We start from the raw sequence: 18302 nt of genomic DNA on the forward strand, positions 1-18302 counted from the left end.
GTAAAATCCTCACACACGGTGCTTAGAAGCAGAACAACCAATTACACATTCCTCACTCGCACGTAAAGCCATGGCTAACCTTTTTCTGTAGCACGTTGATTTTGCGCTCTTTAACGTCCAGCATGTCCTTGAGGTCGTGGATCTCTCCATTGAGGGTGCTTTTCTCTTCAGACATATCCTGGATCTGCTTGCTCTTCTTATTCAGCAGTGTCTCCTTCTCCTCGAGACGCAACCTCAGTGCATCCACCTGAGGAGGAATATTATATTTAAAAAAAAGCAGACTTAGAAAACTATGTATGTGTAAGGGGTGCAACTTTCTGACCTTCAACTACCCAATTACAAAATGATTCAAAAACACATTTTCGCATTTCCATATTTTGGGGCAAGTAAGACTTACTTTTTTAATATGAATTAATTGTAATCAATTAATTGTTTAATAACACAATATTGCAGATGAAAGTTTAAGTTTTTTTTTATTCACATAATAATATAATATAATACAAAAATGATGTAGTGAAATCTTTACATTTAGACGGATGCATTATGGCACATCTATGAATTGTACATTTTATTTCTGCAAAAAAATAATCTAGATAGAACGATAGTGAACAAAAGAAGTACAAGGGTTTGGATCCTGTTTTATTGACACCCCAAGCCACCACATAAATCTGTTAATAAACACCATCATTAGCTCCCCTGAATCAACTTAATAAAGCTCTAAGTAACAATACAGTTGTTGGACAATTTCTGCAAGAATACTGGGCTTCATCTAAAATACACCTCAAAACACACTTGTGCTGGGCAGAGATTGAATATGGCTTCTGCCATCCGTGCAGTAAACACACATTCACTAGTAAGTATCACTCAGAAGACACACACACACAGTGATTTTGTAAGAACACGTGCCTGGAGTGGCATCCTTGTGGTTGATGGCCTGGTGCTGTAACCACTGAGGTTCATATTAACTGCATTTCTTACAATATAATATACTATAATAGTAGTTGTTTTAGACCAACTAAAGCTAAATGGCAAACTAAAACCTTTTAAAATATAATTTTCTCAGGAACTTAAAGATTTTTTGCAGTACTGGATATAAACCATGCATTTGAGTAGGGTCCTACCTCTGTCTGTAAGATGGCAGCACGCTGCTCTTTGGCAGTCAGGGACTCTTTTAGCACCTCAATGTGCTGCTTGCTATCAGAGAACTGGTTGGTCAGGGTCTCTAGTTTGGTCTGCAGGCCGAGGAGCTGGGTGTCCTTCCTGGACAGGTCCTGTTTCACCTGGTCCATCTAAATCAGAGAAAATGATTTTAAATTTAAATTTCCACCACTAATTTGTAGCACATGCTTATAAATTTCAATGATTCGCTTTCTAAAGGACATGAGCTTTGGAATACCTTATTCTTCATAAACTTGGTGTGGTTGCGGTAGACTTCCATTTGTTTGACCTCCTCTTGTCGCTCCTCACAGCTGAGCATGCTACTGGAACGCAGCATCATGACCTGGTCCTCCAGCTCCCTCAGACCCCGCTCCAGAGAACCAATCTGAGAGTCCTAAGGAAACAAACAGAAGCCTCTTTGGATGTTGTCTGTAGGAGGATTGAAATAACTGACAGTATGAAATATGCTTACTTATGCTGTAAATTGTGAAGATCTCATTAACACAGGAGTTAGGTAAGTTATTCAAAAATACATCCCTGTACAGATCAGATGACTGTTAAAATAGAATTTTTATATTAACGTCATGAAGTCTGATTAAACTAAAATACATTCAATTAAATTAAATGTTCAGTACACAGAACTTTCCAGTTGAACGGTACAGGACAGTAAGATACTCTGAGCTATATTACATGGACATAAATCAACCATAAAGATAGAGGTGGCAGAGGTTACTGTATTCCACAAAATTCAACATGCTAGAAGTTTTAGAAAGGATGTTTGTATCTTTAAAAACGAGTGAAAATAAAGTAAATCATGAAATCATACACCAAATTTTTAACTACAGAACACTTCAGTACACTGATAACGTAACAGCAACTACATAATAATTTGAAAGAAATGTTATTTTACTATGTGAGCATTGTTGGCGCTAACAAATAATTACTTTATATAAGTTTAAAAATGAATTACTTTCATTATTATTCAGTAAGTTTATAATCATTAATATGCAGGAATTGGTGTTACCACAATTTAAACATAAAATATTTATACCACCCAGGCCCTGTTTATATCTAAAACCCAATATCACATATCTAATTCATAATTCCAAAACTATTCATTTTTACTCTTACTATTCATTTTTCTAATATTATGGTTGTTTACAAACAGCCAAACCACCCCAAATTTATAATACCCTTCGGTTATTTCACAGAATAGATAATATTGCATAAAGTAAAAGTAGGCATATGCTCCTGGCGGTCTGTGGTACCTTCATCTCGATGACGGTTTGCAGAGCTTTGGTTTTTGTAGACTCTGGCGTCCCTTCAAGGCGGCGATGCAGCTCCTGGAATAAAAGGCACATGCTTGGCACTTTGTTCACACCACAGCCAGAAATAGAGCTTTCAGATGTGTCATCAAACCTTCAGGGGGAACTGTGCCTGTGCTTCGGATTTGGCTCAACATTCTATTGCTCAGCTAGAGTCATGAACAGCACGAAGCACTGTAAGAGCAAACAATCCCCTCCGTCTATTTCTAGTGAGCATTTATTATGTTTGTTTTACAAAGCCTATCACAGGAGTCATGTGTGTTATATGAAGAGGAGGCTTTCTTCTAGTGTTCTAGCTGAGTTTTGGCTTATTGCTGTTGTGAATCAGTAAATGAGAATGAGAACAAGCACACTATATCAGAAAAAACAGCATTCACAGACTTTGACAGCCAAAAGCTTCTAAAATGATAATTATTAAGTATTAATTTATTAAATGATAATTATATTTGTGGTAATCTAAAACTGGAATTTGTTTTGTAAATTCTATGTAGGTTTATTGTTGGCATGTTCGCTTCACGCTAACAAATTAGCTCGCAGTGGAGACTGCAGCGTGAATACTATGGGAGCTTGTGGCTAAAACATTAGACTGAGATACTAGAAAGCATAGAATTCGTTTTGAAAACTTGTATTTCTATGTTCATTTACAGTTTAGTGTAATCATGGAGGCTTGTGGCTAAGTGTTTGCTTGGGCTAACATTAACTTGTGGCCAGAGAGTTGTATTTCTATTGCATTAAACTTTGCATTAAATTTAAGGTGGTTCGAATCCTGTTCATGTATCTTGCCAACGACCGGAGCCCTGAGAGAGCACAATTGGCCTTGCTTTCTCTGGGTGTGAAGATGGTGCTCTCTCCCGACATCACTCCAAAGTATGATGTCTGCAGAACAAGGCATATTTGAGCTGATGTATTGGAACTGAGCTGTCCTCCGAGTGCACTGTGATGCTACTTAGCAATGTTGCTTTAACAGCAGTTCGAAAAAATGCAGTGGCTGACTTTACATGTATCGGAGGAAGCATGTGCTAGTCCTCACCCTCCTGGTGTTGGGGCATCACTAGTGATAGGGGGTGTCCTAAAGAGTGGGTTGGGTATTTGGCCGTGTAAATTGGGGAGAAAACTACATTATGATTTATTTCATCTGAGGTAGAATGCATTTTCTTGCATTAACACGTAATAAACCTAAAACAGAAAATAATAACATTAGCATAAAGCACATATTTAGCCACATTAAAAATGTATTCATATATTTCAGATGTGTTAAAAAAATATACACTGAATCAAGACATCGCTGTACATTGAGTTAAAAATTCCCCACTGAGAATAACAGCCTGGCCAGCTCAAGGTGGTCTAGCTGATCAAGCTGCCTGACCCAATGGTTGTAAATACATTCCCTTCTGTTCTATACAAAAATGAAGCCAAAAATACTGCAAAGAATTTGGGAGTGTCTGTAAATGCAACCGACAGCACAACACTACACCACAAGATCAATAACAGTATGCTAGTACTGGCTTGTTGTATGGCATTTTGACTACAACTCAGCTAATTTATGTAAATAGTAAGGTCCTCCAGATGGCTTGTTCCAGCCAAGCTGTCAATCACTTTATTCCCAAGTGATTGTATGTATCTTACCTCTTCTTATCTCTTTACCTGCTGGGAATGTTTTTATTTAAGTAGTAAAGCTGGTCATCCTGACAGACCAGCTGCTGTTTAAGAGCTAAGTTAGTTAACCATCTCTTAAAGGTCACCTTCCGTCGTTTTTTCTTTCATTTTAAAATGTCTAGTTGTGGTCTCTAGTATGAATGAATGACATGTGAGCCGTTTTTGTAAAAAAAAAGTGCTCAGGTGTCTCTGTATAGCTCTTTTTAAATGGACTGTTTTAGGGGTGTGTCCAAAATGACCGGATTCCAGCTTTGCTCATGAATATTCATACATGCAAACAGCATGCAAATATCTCTCCTCTGATTGGCTAGGAGCACTGCGACGCCCCTCCACCGCTCTGCCGCTCACTGCCTCCCACCTCCTAACTGATGAGCGGTGATGTTGCGTCGCTTCAGCTCCGCCTCTGGGAGTTTCTCGAGCCAAGGTGGGCTGGTCTGTGAGTTTCTGCCTACGTAGGCAGAAAGATAATTCAAAATTCACCCGTTTTTCGGAGGGGGGGAGGGGGGATTTCTTTGCTTAGCTCCTGCAGACAATGGGGGCTGCAAAACAGTTTAATGTGCAGGTGTACACATTCAACTCGGAGAGACCTACTGTATTCCACAAAAAACAAGAAAAATCGGATTTTCGCGGAAGGTGACCTTTAACCAACTGGCTGACCAGTATAGGATTTGTTTTTACCTGGATGAGCAGCTTTTCGACTACCATTAGAACATCTGAAATCAGCTAACAGCAGAAGCTATGTAACAACAAAAGAAGTTAAGAAAGTTGTTTAACTCATCATCATCATTTCAACACGTTAAATACTAAACAAGTCGTTATTATGCCACAGATCTACATATCTAAAACTGCTGCTGGCCCCTGCTAACATGGAATGTATCAGTTGCTTACTTCTCGCAAAGCCACCATCTCCTTATCGCGCTGCTCCAGCAGGTTCTCTAGGTGATGTGCGTGCATCTCTGCATCGGCCAGGCGACAAGTGAGCTCGTGGTCCTCCTCACTGGCCTTGGTTGATGGCCCTTTGCTGTGCAGCATCTCCAGCAGCTTCTTGACTGAGTCGTCCCGGGCAGCCAGTGTCTGCCGCTGGGTCTCCAGACGCAGCTCCATCTCCTCCAGGGTGCGGCGCAGCAGGAAGAGCTCCCGTGCCTGTCGCTCCTGCTCCTCGCCCGGCTCACATGCCAGTGGCTCACCTGGTGGCTGAAGCAGCTGGTTCAGGTCCCGCTGGATGCGCAGCTCGGCCTGCAGGGCCTGCACCGTGGTCTGCAGGTGCTATGGTGGACAGGACAGGAGGAGAGATTGGTTAATTAAAAACAGTATTAAAGCAAGTATTAAAGTTTGCAAAGGAAGTATGTCCATAAACATTTCTTCATATAGTGTAAGTTATGAAAAACGTATATATTAGTTGTGTCCCTCAACATTCATTGAACCCTGCTACCTGAACACATTCACTCCTTTAAAATATATAGTATATTACACAAAGGGGTGGGTGATATGGCCCTAAAATAATTTCACTATATTTGTGAAAATTATATTCTTGTCAATATGACACAACATATATATATTTTAAGTATTTAATAAAATATACTACTACAGGTGCTGCCCTTATGATCTAGAGATCCTTGGTTTGAATTCTAGTCATGTAGCTCACCATCAGCTGCCAGAGCCCCAAAAAGAGAGTACAATTAGCCTTGCTCTCTCTGGGTGCTCTCTCTCCTCAAACAGTAAATTTACACAAAAGTACAAATGTACACAAAAGTACACAAAGTACACAAAAGTAAATTCAGTCAATTGCACAAAACAAAAAACTCAAAATCAGCTGTTTTCAATAATATCACAATACAGAGTTGTTATATTGTGTCAGAATTATTGGTGACATTATTGCATACAATACAATATGGCACACTCCTATTACACAAGTTAATTAATGAAGAGGACAATTTATTGAGCTTGTAAAACTAACCGAAGCAATTTTAAAGTACAGCCCTACTGCCCAAATATGTAATGGTTTAACAATACACAGAAATCAGCGTTAAGTTAACACCATGTTGTGGATCTCATGGTTTAGTATGACATGCAAAAACAAAACCTTCTTAAAGGAAAACTCTGACTTTTGGTGTAGTAAAATATGATAAAATGTACTTACCTTTAATGAACAGCTTAGATAAATAGGTGTGCTATTCATCAAAAGTAAGTACATTTTATCATATTTTATACAGACATTTATGCTGTAAAATGTAAATGGTGAACACACACCTTTACATATCATATATTTATATGTAGGACTGGTTTAAAAAAAAAAAAAAACATGGGTCACAATTGGTTACAAAACTGAAAGTCTCTAATCTGTAATGTTATAAAACATTTAGTCTAAACAGTTACTAGCATACTAAGAAAAAAAAATTAGGAGGAATTTTCATTTCATTCCGTTTCGGCAACGTTTAAAGCTTAAGCCGAACCCTCTTAAAGGACTCACTGAGAATAGGGTCTTTAAGGTCCTGTGAGTAATTTGCACTCGCCATTTTCAGATGCCAATCAGCTTGAGATAAGCTAAGTGGCTAATCTGCTAAGATGCTGACAGCCTGCAGTTCAGGGTTTCCCGCTGAAACTCCTGCCTGTAAAATTTGGTTCCGCATTACATTCTTTAATCTTTGTAGGTAGCTTCAGTACATAAGATAATAAATAGATTAATAGAAGTAAATTATTAATGGAGACACACTGTACATCATCTTCCAATTCTGCATAAATTAGCAAATTAGAATGTTTTCTTCAAATGATACACTAAAAAAAACAATTTTACTATTCTAAGCCTCATTGTGGGTGAGAGATTATTCATAAGATTGGTTAAGATAACAGACTAATTGTTCAAATGAATGTCTTGAATGTCTAAATTAGTTTAAAAAAAAATAAAGTTTGGAAGAGCATTTAAAACAGTTAAGGGCTTATGGCACCCCAAATGTGGAATCAATCATACAACAGGTTTATCATATTAACAGAGCGCAATAACATCCCTTTATGACATCTCTTTAAATTATACTATTCAGATATATGATGCTATTAAGGAACAAAAACCATCCAGCTTTGAAATGAGGAAAACAGCTCTTTCATAAGGGTTCTGATGACTGTGTCCTCATATGCCAAAGATGCCTGAGCTGCCAACAACCAATTGCTCACATTTATTACAGCGACATAAGCTGAACTTCAAACTAGAACAAACACAGTCAGAGTTATAAATGACAAAACAATGACCTAATGTTTAGCATGACTATATATTATATAAATTAAAATTAAAACTGTGTGTAAAAGGCTAATTAACAGGCACCACATACAATACACTAGAAATGGAAAGCTTCAATCTGGATCATATACAATATAATAAGTTAGCAGAACTATAGAAAAACTACATAAATCATACCTTTACTTTTCTAAACAAGCCAGAAACTGGAAAGACTAAAAAGAGGTTATTTAGAGGTTAAACAATAAATTTAACAATAATTTGTCTGACGCATGCACAGTATATACACAGAGACTACACACTGTTCGAGTGTAAAGAACCTTTAAATTGGTAATTAACCTTAACATCAAGTTAAAAAGTTCTTTTTAACTATCATTAAACTGTTCTTGACATTCACACATCTCTATTACAAACGCTGCTCTACAACAAGCCAAAAGAAAAACTTTTGCAGCAGCGCTTTATTTACTGTGATGTGTGTGTGTATATTTTTGACACAAATATCTCTGACATCTCTTCTTTCATCTTGGTCTGAATAAAGAAAGATATAACACAACTGTTTTCCAGCAGCTAGGCAGAAGAAGTGGTGGTGGCAGATGTGGGATGTCTGTAGTGTAGTGATGCAGACAGAAGGGAGGATGGAGCCCCCATGTGGGCCATCTGGAAACTCTGCTTTATTTACGTGCTTCTTATTTCATACCAATCCATACAGCCAGGTTGCTATAAATAAGCTCGTTCCACAGGGTAAACCATGATGTTATAATCTGAAGTGATTAAATCATTTTTCAAACAAACTAACACTTTTACAGATTTGGCATGTAATATTTTTATATTTTAAGCTGTCCTTTAAAGCCTGCTTTTAAACCTAATCAATAAAAAAAAAATCAATACTTAAATAAAGTATCTTAACCCTAAATTTGTGTCACTTTTTATTTTAAACCTGAAGTGAACATTTCTGACATTATGTTCCAAAGAAAGACATAATTCATTATTGCATGATCATTTTACAAACCTCCTCTATATCCCTTATAATTAAACTGGCTATTTTTGCTACTGTAGTTAGTATTTAATGTATCATTGCTGCAACACAAATTACTTTTCTCCATTTTTGCTGTTTTTCAGCTTTTGAAATATGACAGTTGTTCTTTGCTTAATATCAACATACCATAAAGAACAAACAAACAGACAAAATCCTTTATATACTTTATATATTACAGCTTGAACTTTTTCACTAAAACTAAAGTTTTTCATTTTAAAATATATATAAAAATAATTGATATATTTACACAATAACCAACATAACCCAAAGTCCTCAGCCCTAATACTGAGCCAGTGTCCACAGACAGATATTCCCTATTAAAAATATTTCCTAGAAATGTCATCACATTCTTGACATATACGTAGGCTGTGTGTGCAAAAATAATACACCCGGTCACAGAACGTGTCACCACACTGGCTGCTTGTCTGCTTTATTTTTTAATATCCTCCTCCATTTAGATAAGAGTGTTCTCAGCATTCTCCACAGCAGCTAAACTCAAAGTTAAACAGCCGTTATTAAGCAATTACTTAATCACATACACACTCAGTTGGAGGATATTGCATTGTAAGGTCTAATTAAGCTTAAATAAGCATGGTGCCATTTGCCAAATGTTACCAAATACCACATATTACTTATTACTGATCCTCTAGAACGTCTCTGGACATGTTCTGTGTGATTCTAACCAGAAGTGAGCCACATCAGTGGCATGACAATACCTATTACGCTGAATTACACAGCCATCATTAGCTCAGTGTGCTACACCCCCTCATCTGTGGGTGTGACAAAGACAGCCATGTTGCTGTGTGAAGCACAGTTTGAAGCTAATCGCTAAAATGACAGGGGTCTGTGTACTGCAGTGGGGTTGGTGAAGATGTCTGTGTGTGTTTTGGGGGGGGGGGGGGTTGGGTATGGCAACATCACAGCCACGAAAGCCCCATCTCATTGCGAGGCTAATTAACCCGACAAGCATCCAGGAAGCACTGCTAAAGAATCTGCAAACGGCCATCTACAATTAGCAGAAAAGAAGTGCAAGGATGCTTCGCTCACTGAGACATTTCGACACATTCACACATTGTTGTGTGGGCAGCTCTTCAAGCATCAGCTCATCAGCAAACTAAAACACAGCAAGAGTAAAATGGCCATTTTAGAATCAGCCCATTACCATAATTTCGCAGAGGAGGAGAGTTTGAGTCCAAGTCTTTTTTTTTTGGAACATTTTGTCAAACAATGGTCTTAGGTTTCAAAACAACTCCGACAATTACCTAAACAGAACGTCTGGAGAATGATATGAAATACAGCTCACATCACTGATCATTATGTCCTCATAAAACTAAAGTGCATCTGCATCAGAGCTATAAAATCAGGTCACATGGAGGAAACACGTTTAAGCCATTCAACAACAGTTCCAGCTGCCTCCTTCAACACATTCTGCCCTTTATCAGTGACAGAATTTGAATACACCTTTCAGGCCTCTCGCTGACTATCTGGTTGAGGTGATACCTGTTAAGGGGTAAATATATAGTGGTTTTATTAGATGCAGAAAACATGGCACAGTATACAAATCTGAGCTGCTTTGACAAGAGCCAAATTGTGATGGCTAGATCACTGGGTCAGAACATCTCTAAAACACCAGGCAGGTCTTGTGGGGTGTTCTGGGTATGTGGTGATTATTACCCACCAAAAGAAAAAAGTTTCAGATAAGGACAACCAGGACACCTTCAGAGGTCTTGTCTCATTAGTCCATGCCTTGACAAGTCAGAAGCTATAAGGTCAGAAGCTATAAGGTCAGAAGCTATAAGGGTACACAATATCATGAATTTTATTTAGAAATCTTCTCTTATGTTACGGCTCACTGGTTGGTGTGTCTGAGGTATTACAAGAGGGACACTGGGCAAAACTATAAAAACGCAATCCATTAAGAAAAGTCCTAACATTTGACTCCTTAGGTTAGTATTTTTAAGATGAAACAGCTACAAAGCTCCAGCAGGGCCACTTCAAACTTTCCAAAATTATTAATGGACAGCTGTCTTTTCAGTAAACATGCAGTTATTATTCTGACCAGTTTTAGATATATACAGAAATATGCTGTACTGTATAAAATATTAAGGCAGCTAATACACCATGTAATAGTGTTTATCCTAGCAACTAACACAATTACAGCAAAAAGTAACAAGAACGTCTTATTTTCAAGAAAGTAGCAGAGATCGTTTAAGCTAAAAGAACAAAGCACAGTTCCAGATTTCTTCCGGACACACCCAACCAAAGTGTGGCTTTCTTTAATTCTCGCCCGATTTAACAGCATTCAATCCAGACTGAGCTGATGACTTTGCCAGTGATATGGACTCACACTCTGACAAAGACAAATGCAGTTGCATTTTTAATTTATTTGTGTATAAAACATTTTTCAGTTTAGTAAAACTGTGTGGAGCAGTGTGCTGTAGTTCAGTGTGCTGAGCTGACTGCTCTGAGAATGTAAACCTTTATCTAATGAAATGCAATTTAACCATTTTGAGTTTATTAGTAATGTTGCTCCTGTCAACTTCACTTTAATGTTTGTTTATGATTTTCTGCTGTGTAATTTTATAGGAAAGAATCCAAATAGCATTTCTGGGAGGCTTTTCAAAAATCTAAATATTATCTTGGATCAAAATGAATACACTGCATGTAAAACATGATTGAAATGGCTGACTTTAAAACAGGCTCTCAATAAAAAAAATACAGAAAAAAAATCCTGCCACACAGTAAGGTCAGCCGCTTATAAATGCCACTTACTGGTTTCAATAAGCTCTACTTAATCTGAAAAAATATAAATTGATGCTTATTATCAACCAAATTTTGTATGTTTTACTGTTCTAAATATATAATATTTGCATTTATATTTGAACCCTGTGGTACTGAAACATTTTAATTTCATTCTTTTACGAATCTTGTAAACACAAATGTGCTTATAAAACTCAATTTTCCAGCCATCAAAATGTAATTCCCTCTAAGCACACCTCTGCATTTACACTGCATGGTTAGAATCAGCATAGGATATATATGATGGCTTATGTAGCCATTAAACTAATACAGGCTTTCATCTCTGACCACAATTATAGCACATAAGAGGATCACACAAACCACATCTAAGTGCATCCTAATGCAAAACAGCTACACATTTCACACGCCTTCACGCATGTCACGAATTAAGCTAAATATTTGGTACAATCAATGCAAGTGCGTGAATACACACAAACTGAGCTAAAGACATGGTTAACCTAGAAACGTCTTTGCAAGCCTGGACCATTATCTCCAATTCCCTTTGGAATAAATACAACGTTACTTTCGCATCAGCACAAACCCACATATACCAAGAATTAACCGATAGAAAATGTTTGTCAGTAATATTCATTTTAAATTGCTAAATATTCACATAAGCCCAAATAATTGTATAAGTTTATAAGCTTTGGCTGTGGTCACCCTGGCACATGACCCATCATGGTGTCTGCTTCATTCTTTTTCTATGTTTCCTTTGTTAATGAACATCATTCTATCTTTCTTGGCCTCCACCTCTGAGAGCAGATCTCTCCCTGATGAAGGGACAGATCTGGCATCCACATCCACACTAAAGCTCCATCCACCAGGCTGAACTACTGCTGACTGTTAAAACTGGTAAATCTTCTCAGTGGTTTAAGTCGGCATCGGCCTCCCCAACTTACTGTAACCGCCCTTAAAGTGCACATTGCAGCTATTTCTCCACAGCACAACAATGTTGACAGTGCACCCCCTGGTGCACACAAGTTGATGGTGCACACAAACTCTTCAGCTCCGACCCCTTAGGACACCCTATAGCCCTCAGAAAACCTACATCACATATTGAACTCCCTTTTGGTCCTCCTTTTGAACCTCTACCTCACTTAAGACTGTCTAATGGTCATTACAGATTGGTTGACTGTAGATTTTTGCACTGTAAGTACACTAAGCATTATGTATCAGCGAGCGTACTAGTCACTTTGGGCAGTTGTCTATCTGCTTTGTCTGTCACAATGGGTGACTGAGGTCATAATTGCGGCTGATACAGCACCAGGTACCATGCTTCCCAGTAAGGTGCCCTCCAAAAGGTGCTGCTGGTTGTCATTGTGCGGTGACAATGGTTGTGACCCTTGACATTTACCTCACATACATTTACTCTATGAATGTAGCTTTAGCATCAACCCTGGATCTCTGCATCCTGTCAGTTGAGTTTGATGGAATTCATCATCCATTAGCTAACCACCCTCTGGCAGTCAGGAGGTGTAAAACGGGATGCTAGTTAGAGATGTAACTGTGGATCTGTGATGCGGAATGACTGCCAGATTTGATCGTTACGTATGTAGACGCCTTCCACAAAATAACCTCAAGAGGATGAGTGATGTGTAAACCCCCTTTTTATAGCAGGGGTCCTGTCATGCATGACTTTGTCTTGGTCCACACTGCCTGCACAGGATACCATCCACTACCCAATCAGCCTCTTACAGTCATCCAGCATCACAGAAAGATCATTTGTATTGTAACATGTAATTTATGTGTATATTCAGTTCATGTAGTATGAAACATTATGTATACAGTGTCCACATTTCTGCTAATATTTTATTACATTTTTATTCATGGGAGAACACAATAGAAATGAAACTTGGATATAATTTAGAGTAGTCAGTGTACAGCTGGTATAACAGTATAGATTTACTGTCCTCTGAAAATAATTTAAAACACATCTAAACTTGTATTGGCAATACAAGTAAGATCACCTCACAGTGAACATGTGCAAAAGTGTCAATATTTTGTGTAACTACCTTTATTATCTCAACAATGTTCAACAGAGCCACACAGGTTGCTACTGTAATCCTCTGGACACCTTGTATTCCTCCACCTTCTGCTTGAGGATGCCCCAGAGGTGCTCAATTGGGATTAGGCCTTAGCTTGCTGTAGGTGGGTTTTGGGCCGTTATTGGGTTGTAAAACTGAGGGGAGGGGATCATGCTCTGCTTTAGAATTGCAAAGTACATTTCCTTCAATAAACCACACTCCCTCATGCCATCAGCAATAACAAACAAGTTTTATTGGCCTCCTCATACCACAGAACATGGTTCCAGCAATGCTAGAATTGCTCTTTAACCTTGGCCACTATGCTGTATCTCAGTTTCAGAGGGTTAGCAATTTTTTAGGTCATCTTCCTGGAGTGCAACAATTCTATTTCTCAAATACACAGAGAGTTCTTTGCCATGAGGTGCCATGTTAAATACCCAGTGGCCAGTATGAGAGAATTGTACCCAAAACACCAAATTAAACAGCCCTGCTCGCTACACCTGGAACCATGTAATTCACTTGGAAACAGGGAGGGACCACCATAAAATTTGGACATGGTTACTGTAAGGTGTAGTCACTTGTGTTACCAGGTATTTGGACATTAATGGCAAATCTATACTGCTAAGTTATATCCAAGTTAAATTTTTAGTGTTGCCCTTTGAAAGGATAAAATAAAATATTTGCAAAAATATAAGGGGGGGGGGGGGACACAATTTGTTTACTGTAAATGTATGTACATACACATAAATATACTTTGTTCCATATGTAATAATTATATGCAAATACTGGCATACAATATATGCAGTACACAGAGTAGTGCGAAGTTTAGACATCTGTGACACATCACCATGCTTTACATTGAACTTCCTTTTATGGGGGCTCTTGGCAATCATTTGGAAAACACAAGCAGTTCTTTCTGAGATTTTCCCCCTGTTTTACCGATCTTATCTTGACCTCCACCGCTTTCCTGAATTACCATTCCTAAAAATTCTGCACAGTTAAATCGCAAGATGAAAACTCACAGCTCATGTTCTTAATAATCTTCCTCTGCCTTTTTGGCATTGATTGCTTCAGATTTATCATCTTTAAAAATGTTTGATTCATTGAAGAGTTCTTGACAGGTCTGATGTCAGGAGCAAGGTGACTTCCTTTTCAGACTGAAGAGGTAGCTCCCTCCTTAGTTGTGGTTATGTTTCCTTACCTGTTCGTTTTCAAGGGGATTGAATTGTGTATTTAAAGGCTGTTTCATCTTACCTTCAGTGTGAGGTCATGTTAATTTCTAACATTTCTGGGGGTTGTATTTGTTGTGGTTTAGGTTTCTTCCTTTTGCAGACTTGTTTGCCCTTTACTATTTGCCAGTTTTATTAAACCTGTACCTGTATCTCATCTGTTCCATTCTAGTTTTTAGACCTCAAATCTTAGGGTTTCTTAGGGTGTCCAAACATTTCCAAAGCCCATCCTGACTGTTTTTTTATATTGTGAAAGAAAAAGGTAATTGTACATTATAATTTGCTTTGAACATTGTGTCCCATGCTTGATTAGCTAGAGACTCAGTTGGCTTAGGCTGTGCAACCTTTTGTCTATACCTAATACCTTATTTGAAAACTATTCAAAAATAACTTCTAATGCTAATCCTACACCTCAACTTAATCTTACATTTTGTTACCTATAGGAAATCTTCAGCCTTTTTTTTCTTTTCTAAACCAAATTATTATCATACTGTTGATTCTTGTCTCATATATTTGTGTTTTCTCTACAAAGTCACAATATTTTTTCCTAAAAGATACAATACACATACACACACACACACACATTTCACACATGTCCCCACCTGAGTCTCCTCCTGCACAGCACGATATTGTTCCTTCCACACGGCCACCTTTGAGCCCTCGTCCTTGCGCAGTGCTCTCTCCTTCTTCAACTCAGGGCTCCAGAAGGTCTTGATGGAGCTCATGGAGGAGCTGAGCTTGCTTTCCTTCACCTCCACCTCTTTGCGCAGAAGCTCATTTTCTCTCAGAACCTCTTTCAGCTGAGCCTGGAGCTCCATTATGGTGTTGTCCCGGGCTTGGCGCAGGGAGTGTGGGACAGTGGAGGCACTGTGGAGCTCACTCCCAAAGCCCATGGAGTCAGTGGACACTGCCGGCACCATGGCCATGTCCGGAGTGCTGCCCATGACAGTCCCGCGGACGCCATAAGGGATGCTGCCCCCGAAGCGTCCAGTGGCAGCTCCACTCTTGGGGATGTCAGAAGAAGTGGCAAGAGCCACCTCGTTGTCACTCATGTACATGGGGCCAGACGTAGCGTAGGCAGCATTGAGAGACTGGATGTTCTCCATGGAGAGGGTCTTACCTCCAGAGCCTCCGGGTCCACCACCACTGCCCCCCATGCTGTTGGTGCGGCGGTGGCCCATGCGAGGGGAGCGAGGCAATCTTGGGGATCGGCCTGAGTTGCCTTGATTGGCCCGGCTGCTGCCGTGATTGCCATCCATTTTGCTCACCGAGCGGGAGCTGCCGTACATTTTGACAGGCTTCAAGCAGCACAGCAAGCAGAGACCGATAACACGACTAACAGCCCAGCTGTCATTAACAAACCATCATCCTTTACTGATGTTAAGGCGTGCCTCTTGCTTTTGCTCTTCACACTAGGATCTCCACCAGGGTGAGGGCAAGTTGTCTGTGATGTGCCAAAGCTAACGTGGACCACTTATTGTGACCTGCACGATAAAGAAAAGGGAAAAAGGCACAGGCTTAGCATGACAAAATGACATTAATTATCTCCAGAGAATTGTGGCTTGATGACAGTGTCTCTCTCTCCCTGAAAGGACATGGGTCACATACTGCCATGTGGGTCACTGAGAAAAAAAGAACCTGCACCTGTGCTCCAGCTGACAGTTGTCCTCTAGACTGGGAATCACTTAAAAATATGATCTGCTAAACCCTATTGCTTTAAAAATTGTTATTAGAGTCAGGCCTAATTGTTATTAGGCCTGTACTGTTTTATCACTGAACACATGCTGACACCATCAGCAGCATCTTTTAAGATTATCAGTTTTTCAACTGTGTATAATTAAACAATTAATGTCAATCATTTTTAAATCATCATTGCTGATTCATTTTTATATCACTTAACGGACACCCTTTGACATACAGCTACAAACTACCAACTGAAGGCTATGAAAAGAAGAAAAGGTGGGGTTACACCATTATTCACACTCCAAGCATGCAAGTATTCACGTTCAAACATCCAACATCATTTACCATTCAGGACTACTATAACAGGTCAGCATTTCTGTACTTACAGTTCCCGGTTGTTCTTTTTTAAATAGCCAACAAGGCGGTCAGTGACATTTTCCCCCAACCTCTACTGCCAGATCTCGCCTTTATTGCGCCTCGGACTGAAGGCAGGCAGACAGCCTAGCTGCAATGGGTTAGCGAGCATCCCCCCTGCCCTTCTCCATCATCGCACAGCTCTCATACACACTCTCCGCGGTTTAACACGAGCACAATCAAACACAAATAAACGCTCGACGTGATTTACCCTCGTCGTGAGCTACACAGTCATTTCATTCACCGTAATTTCGTCTCGCAAGGATGAGTGCAACAAAAAAAATCGAATTACCATCTGTGGCTTTTATTCCGTTTCTTCCAAACGAATCGGCGCGTGCATCTGTCAGTCCGAATCCGGTCCGTTTTAATAAAAAATACAGAGTATAAAAATGGAAGGAGAAATGGACGCCCGCCTATTTCCCTCTATACCGCTTTATCATTTTTTTCATTTGCAGACATTACCAGCATCCCTTTGCCAGGGCTGGAGGGCTACGGTGACGTCACGCCCACGCAGCCTCGCGCGCTCCCGATGCTCGTGGCCGCGCAGCACTGGACGCCATGCTGGAGAAGAGCAGTTCACATATTTATTAACTTTATTGTCATTGCTCAGTAATAGTACATGTACACAAGCACAACGCGTCATTAACGCATTTGTTAAACCACATATTTTTGTAAACGCATAACAGAAAAGCAATACAAAAAAATTCCTTGGCCCTCACAATTTTCCAAAAACATTTTATTATATTTATTTATTATATTACACTAAGATTTTAGACTATACATTTTTTTTACTATTTTTTGCATGCGTTTGTCCATCCTGTCATGGCAAACTGCACAAGAGTTTGTACAAATTTGCAAACTTTTTAACTGTTTATGGAGAACTTGCTCTGTTTCAAAGATACGTTTTGATATTCTATGAAATATTTAAATTGCGTGGATATTTTACCATGACAGGGACAGAAGTACTTTGTGAAGATTAACATTCCACTGTATTTGTAATAATGTGTTCACAGAAAACTTGAAATATGAATTTTTACAGTGTTTGTATGAAGTTTAAACAACTTACTGCAGACATAAAAGGCAAATTATATTGATATTAACCCCTTTGCCCTTGTGAAGACATTTTGCATTTTAAAATATATTATGACCACCTTCAAGACAGTTTTTTTACAATATATGCTAAAATACATTAGTATATTCCTTATGTTATATCCATAAAATAATTGTAGAACCAACCACAAACCATACTAAGTAAAAAATAGAAAATATTTATTAAAAAGACAGAAAAACGTTAACATTTTAATAGCCACAAATTGTAGAGCCATCCTAGCTAGCTTCAAGGACTAAAATGCAGATTAAAATGCTGAAACGTATAAATAAATAAATAAAAACTTAATAAAACTCAATAATAAGAGTAAAGAATTATGCAATATTCATAGCCTATATTTTATTACTCACAAATTGGGGACCAGTCCTGAATCGTGAAGGTAGCCGCCATCTTGGAAAGCTATTAAAATTCAACAAAAGTCAACAGACTTCCCAGCACTCATATAATGTCCAGTATATTTTTTGACTCACCGATAAAACAAAAGTTTCGGCCCTGAGCATGCTGAGGAAGACCTAAGGGCCGAAACGTTGGTGTTTTATCCGGAGTCAAATAAGTTATTAAAACTGTAAAAAAGTAAAAAAATAAAGAAAACACTTCGCATGAAAAGAGGTGTTTCCGAACTTCTGACAGGTACTGTATAC

General features: G+C 38.7%; 1 protein-coding gene across 7 annotated transcripts in view; it reads right to left on the reverse strand.

Annotated features, from left to right (window-relative positions):
* The window catches only part of erc1a (ELKS/RAB6-interacting/CAST family member 1a), a 38091-nt gene extending 21021 nt beyond the window's left edge, over nucleotides 1–17070 (reverse strand). For 6 of the 7 annotated variants that reach the window (XR_007440941.1, XR_007440940.1, XR_007440939.1 and 3 more), the window contains exons 1-7: nucleotides 16846–17070; nucleotides 15059–15940; nucleotides 5028–5405; nucleotides 2427–2501; nucleotides 1397–1552; nucleotides 1122–1289; nucleotides 80–247 (exon numbers count right to left, since the gene is read on the reverse strand). Coding sequence is in view for 2 of the 7 variants with exons in the window: in XM_049484194.1 (XP_049340151.1) it covers nucleotides 80–247; nucleotides 1122–1289; nucleotides 1397–1552; nucleotides 2427–2501; nucleotides 5028–5405; nucleotides 15059–15745 (1632 nt within the window). In the remaining 5 variants the exon portion in view is untranslated. Of the gene's footprint in view, nucleotides 1–79; nucleotides 248–1121; nucleotides 1290–1396; nucleotides 1553–2426; nucleotides 2502–5027; nucleotides 5406–15058; nucleotides 15941–16525; nucleotides 16823–16845 lie in introns of those variants that run through there. The other variant, XR_007440938.1, reaches the window with a different exon arrangement.
* Between the last annotated feature and the right edge of the window lie 1232 nt (nucleotides 17071–18302).

Source organism: Astyanax mexicanus, chromosome 10, assembly GCF_023375975.1.
Source record: "Astyanax mexicanus isolate ESR-SI-001 chromosome 10, AstMex3_surface, whole genome shotgun sequence".
Classification (NCBI taxonomy): Eukaryota; Metazoa; Chordata; class Actinopteri; order Characiformes; family Acestrorhamphidae; genus Astyanax; species Astyanax mexicanus.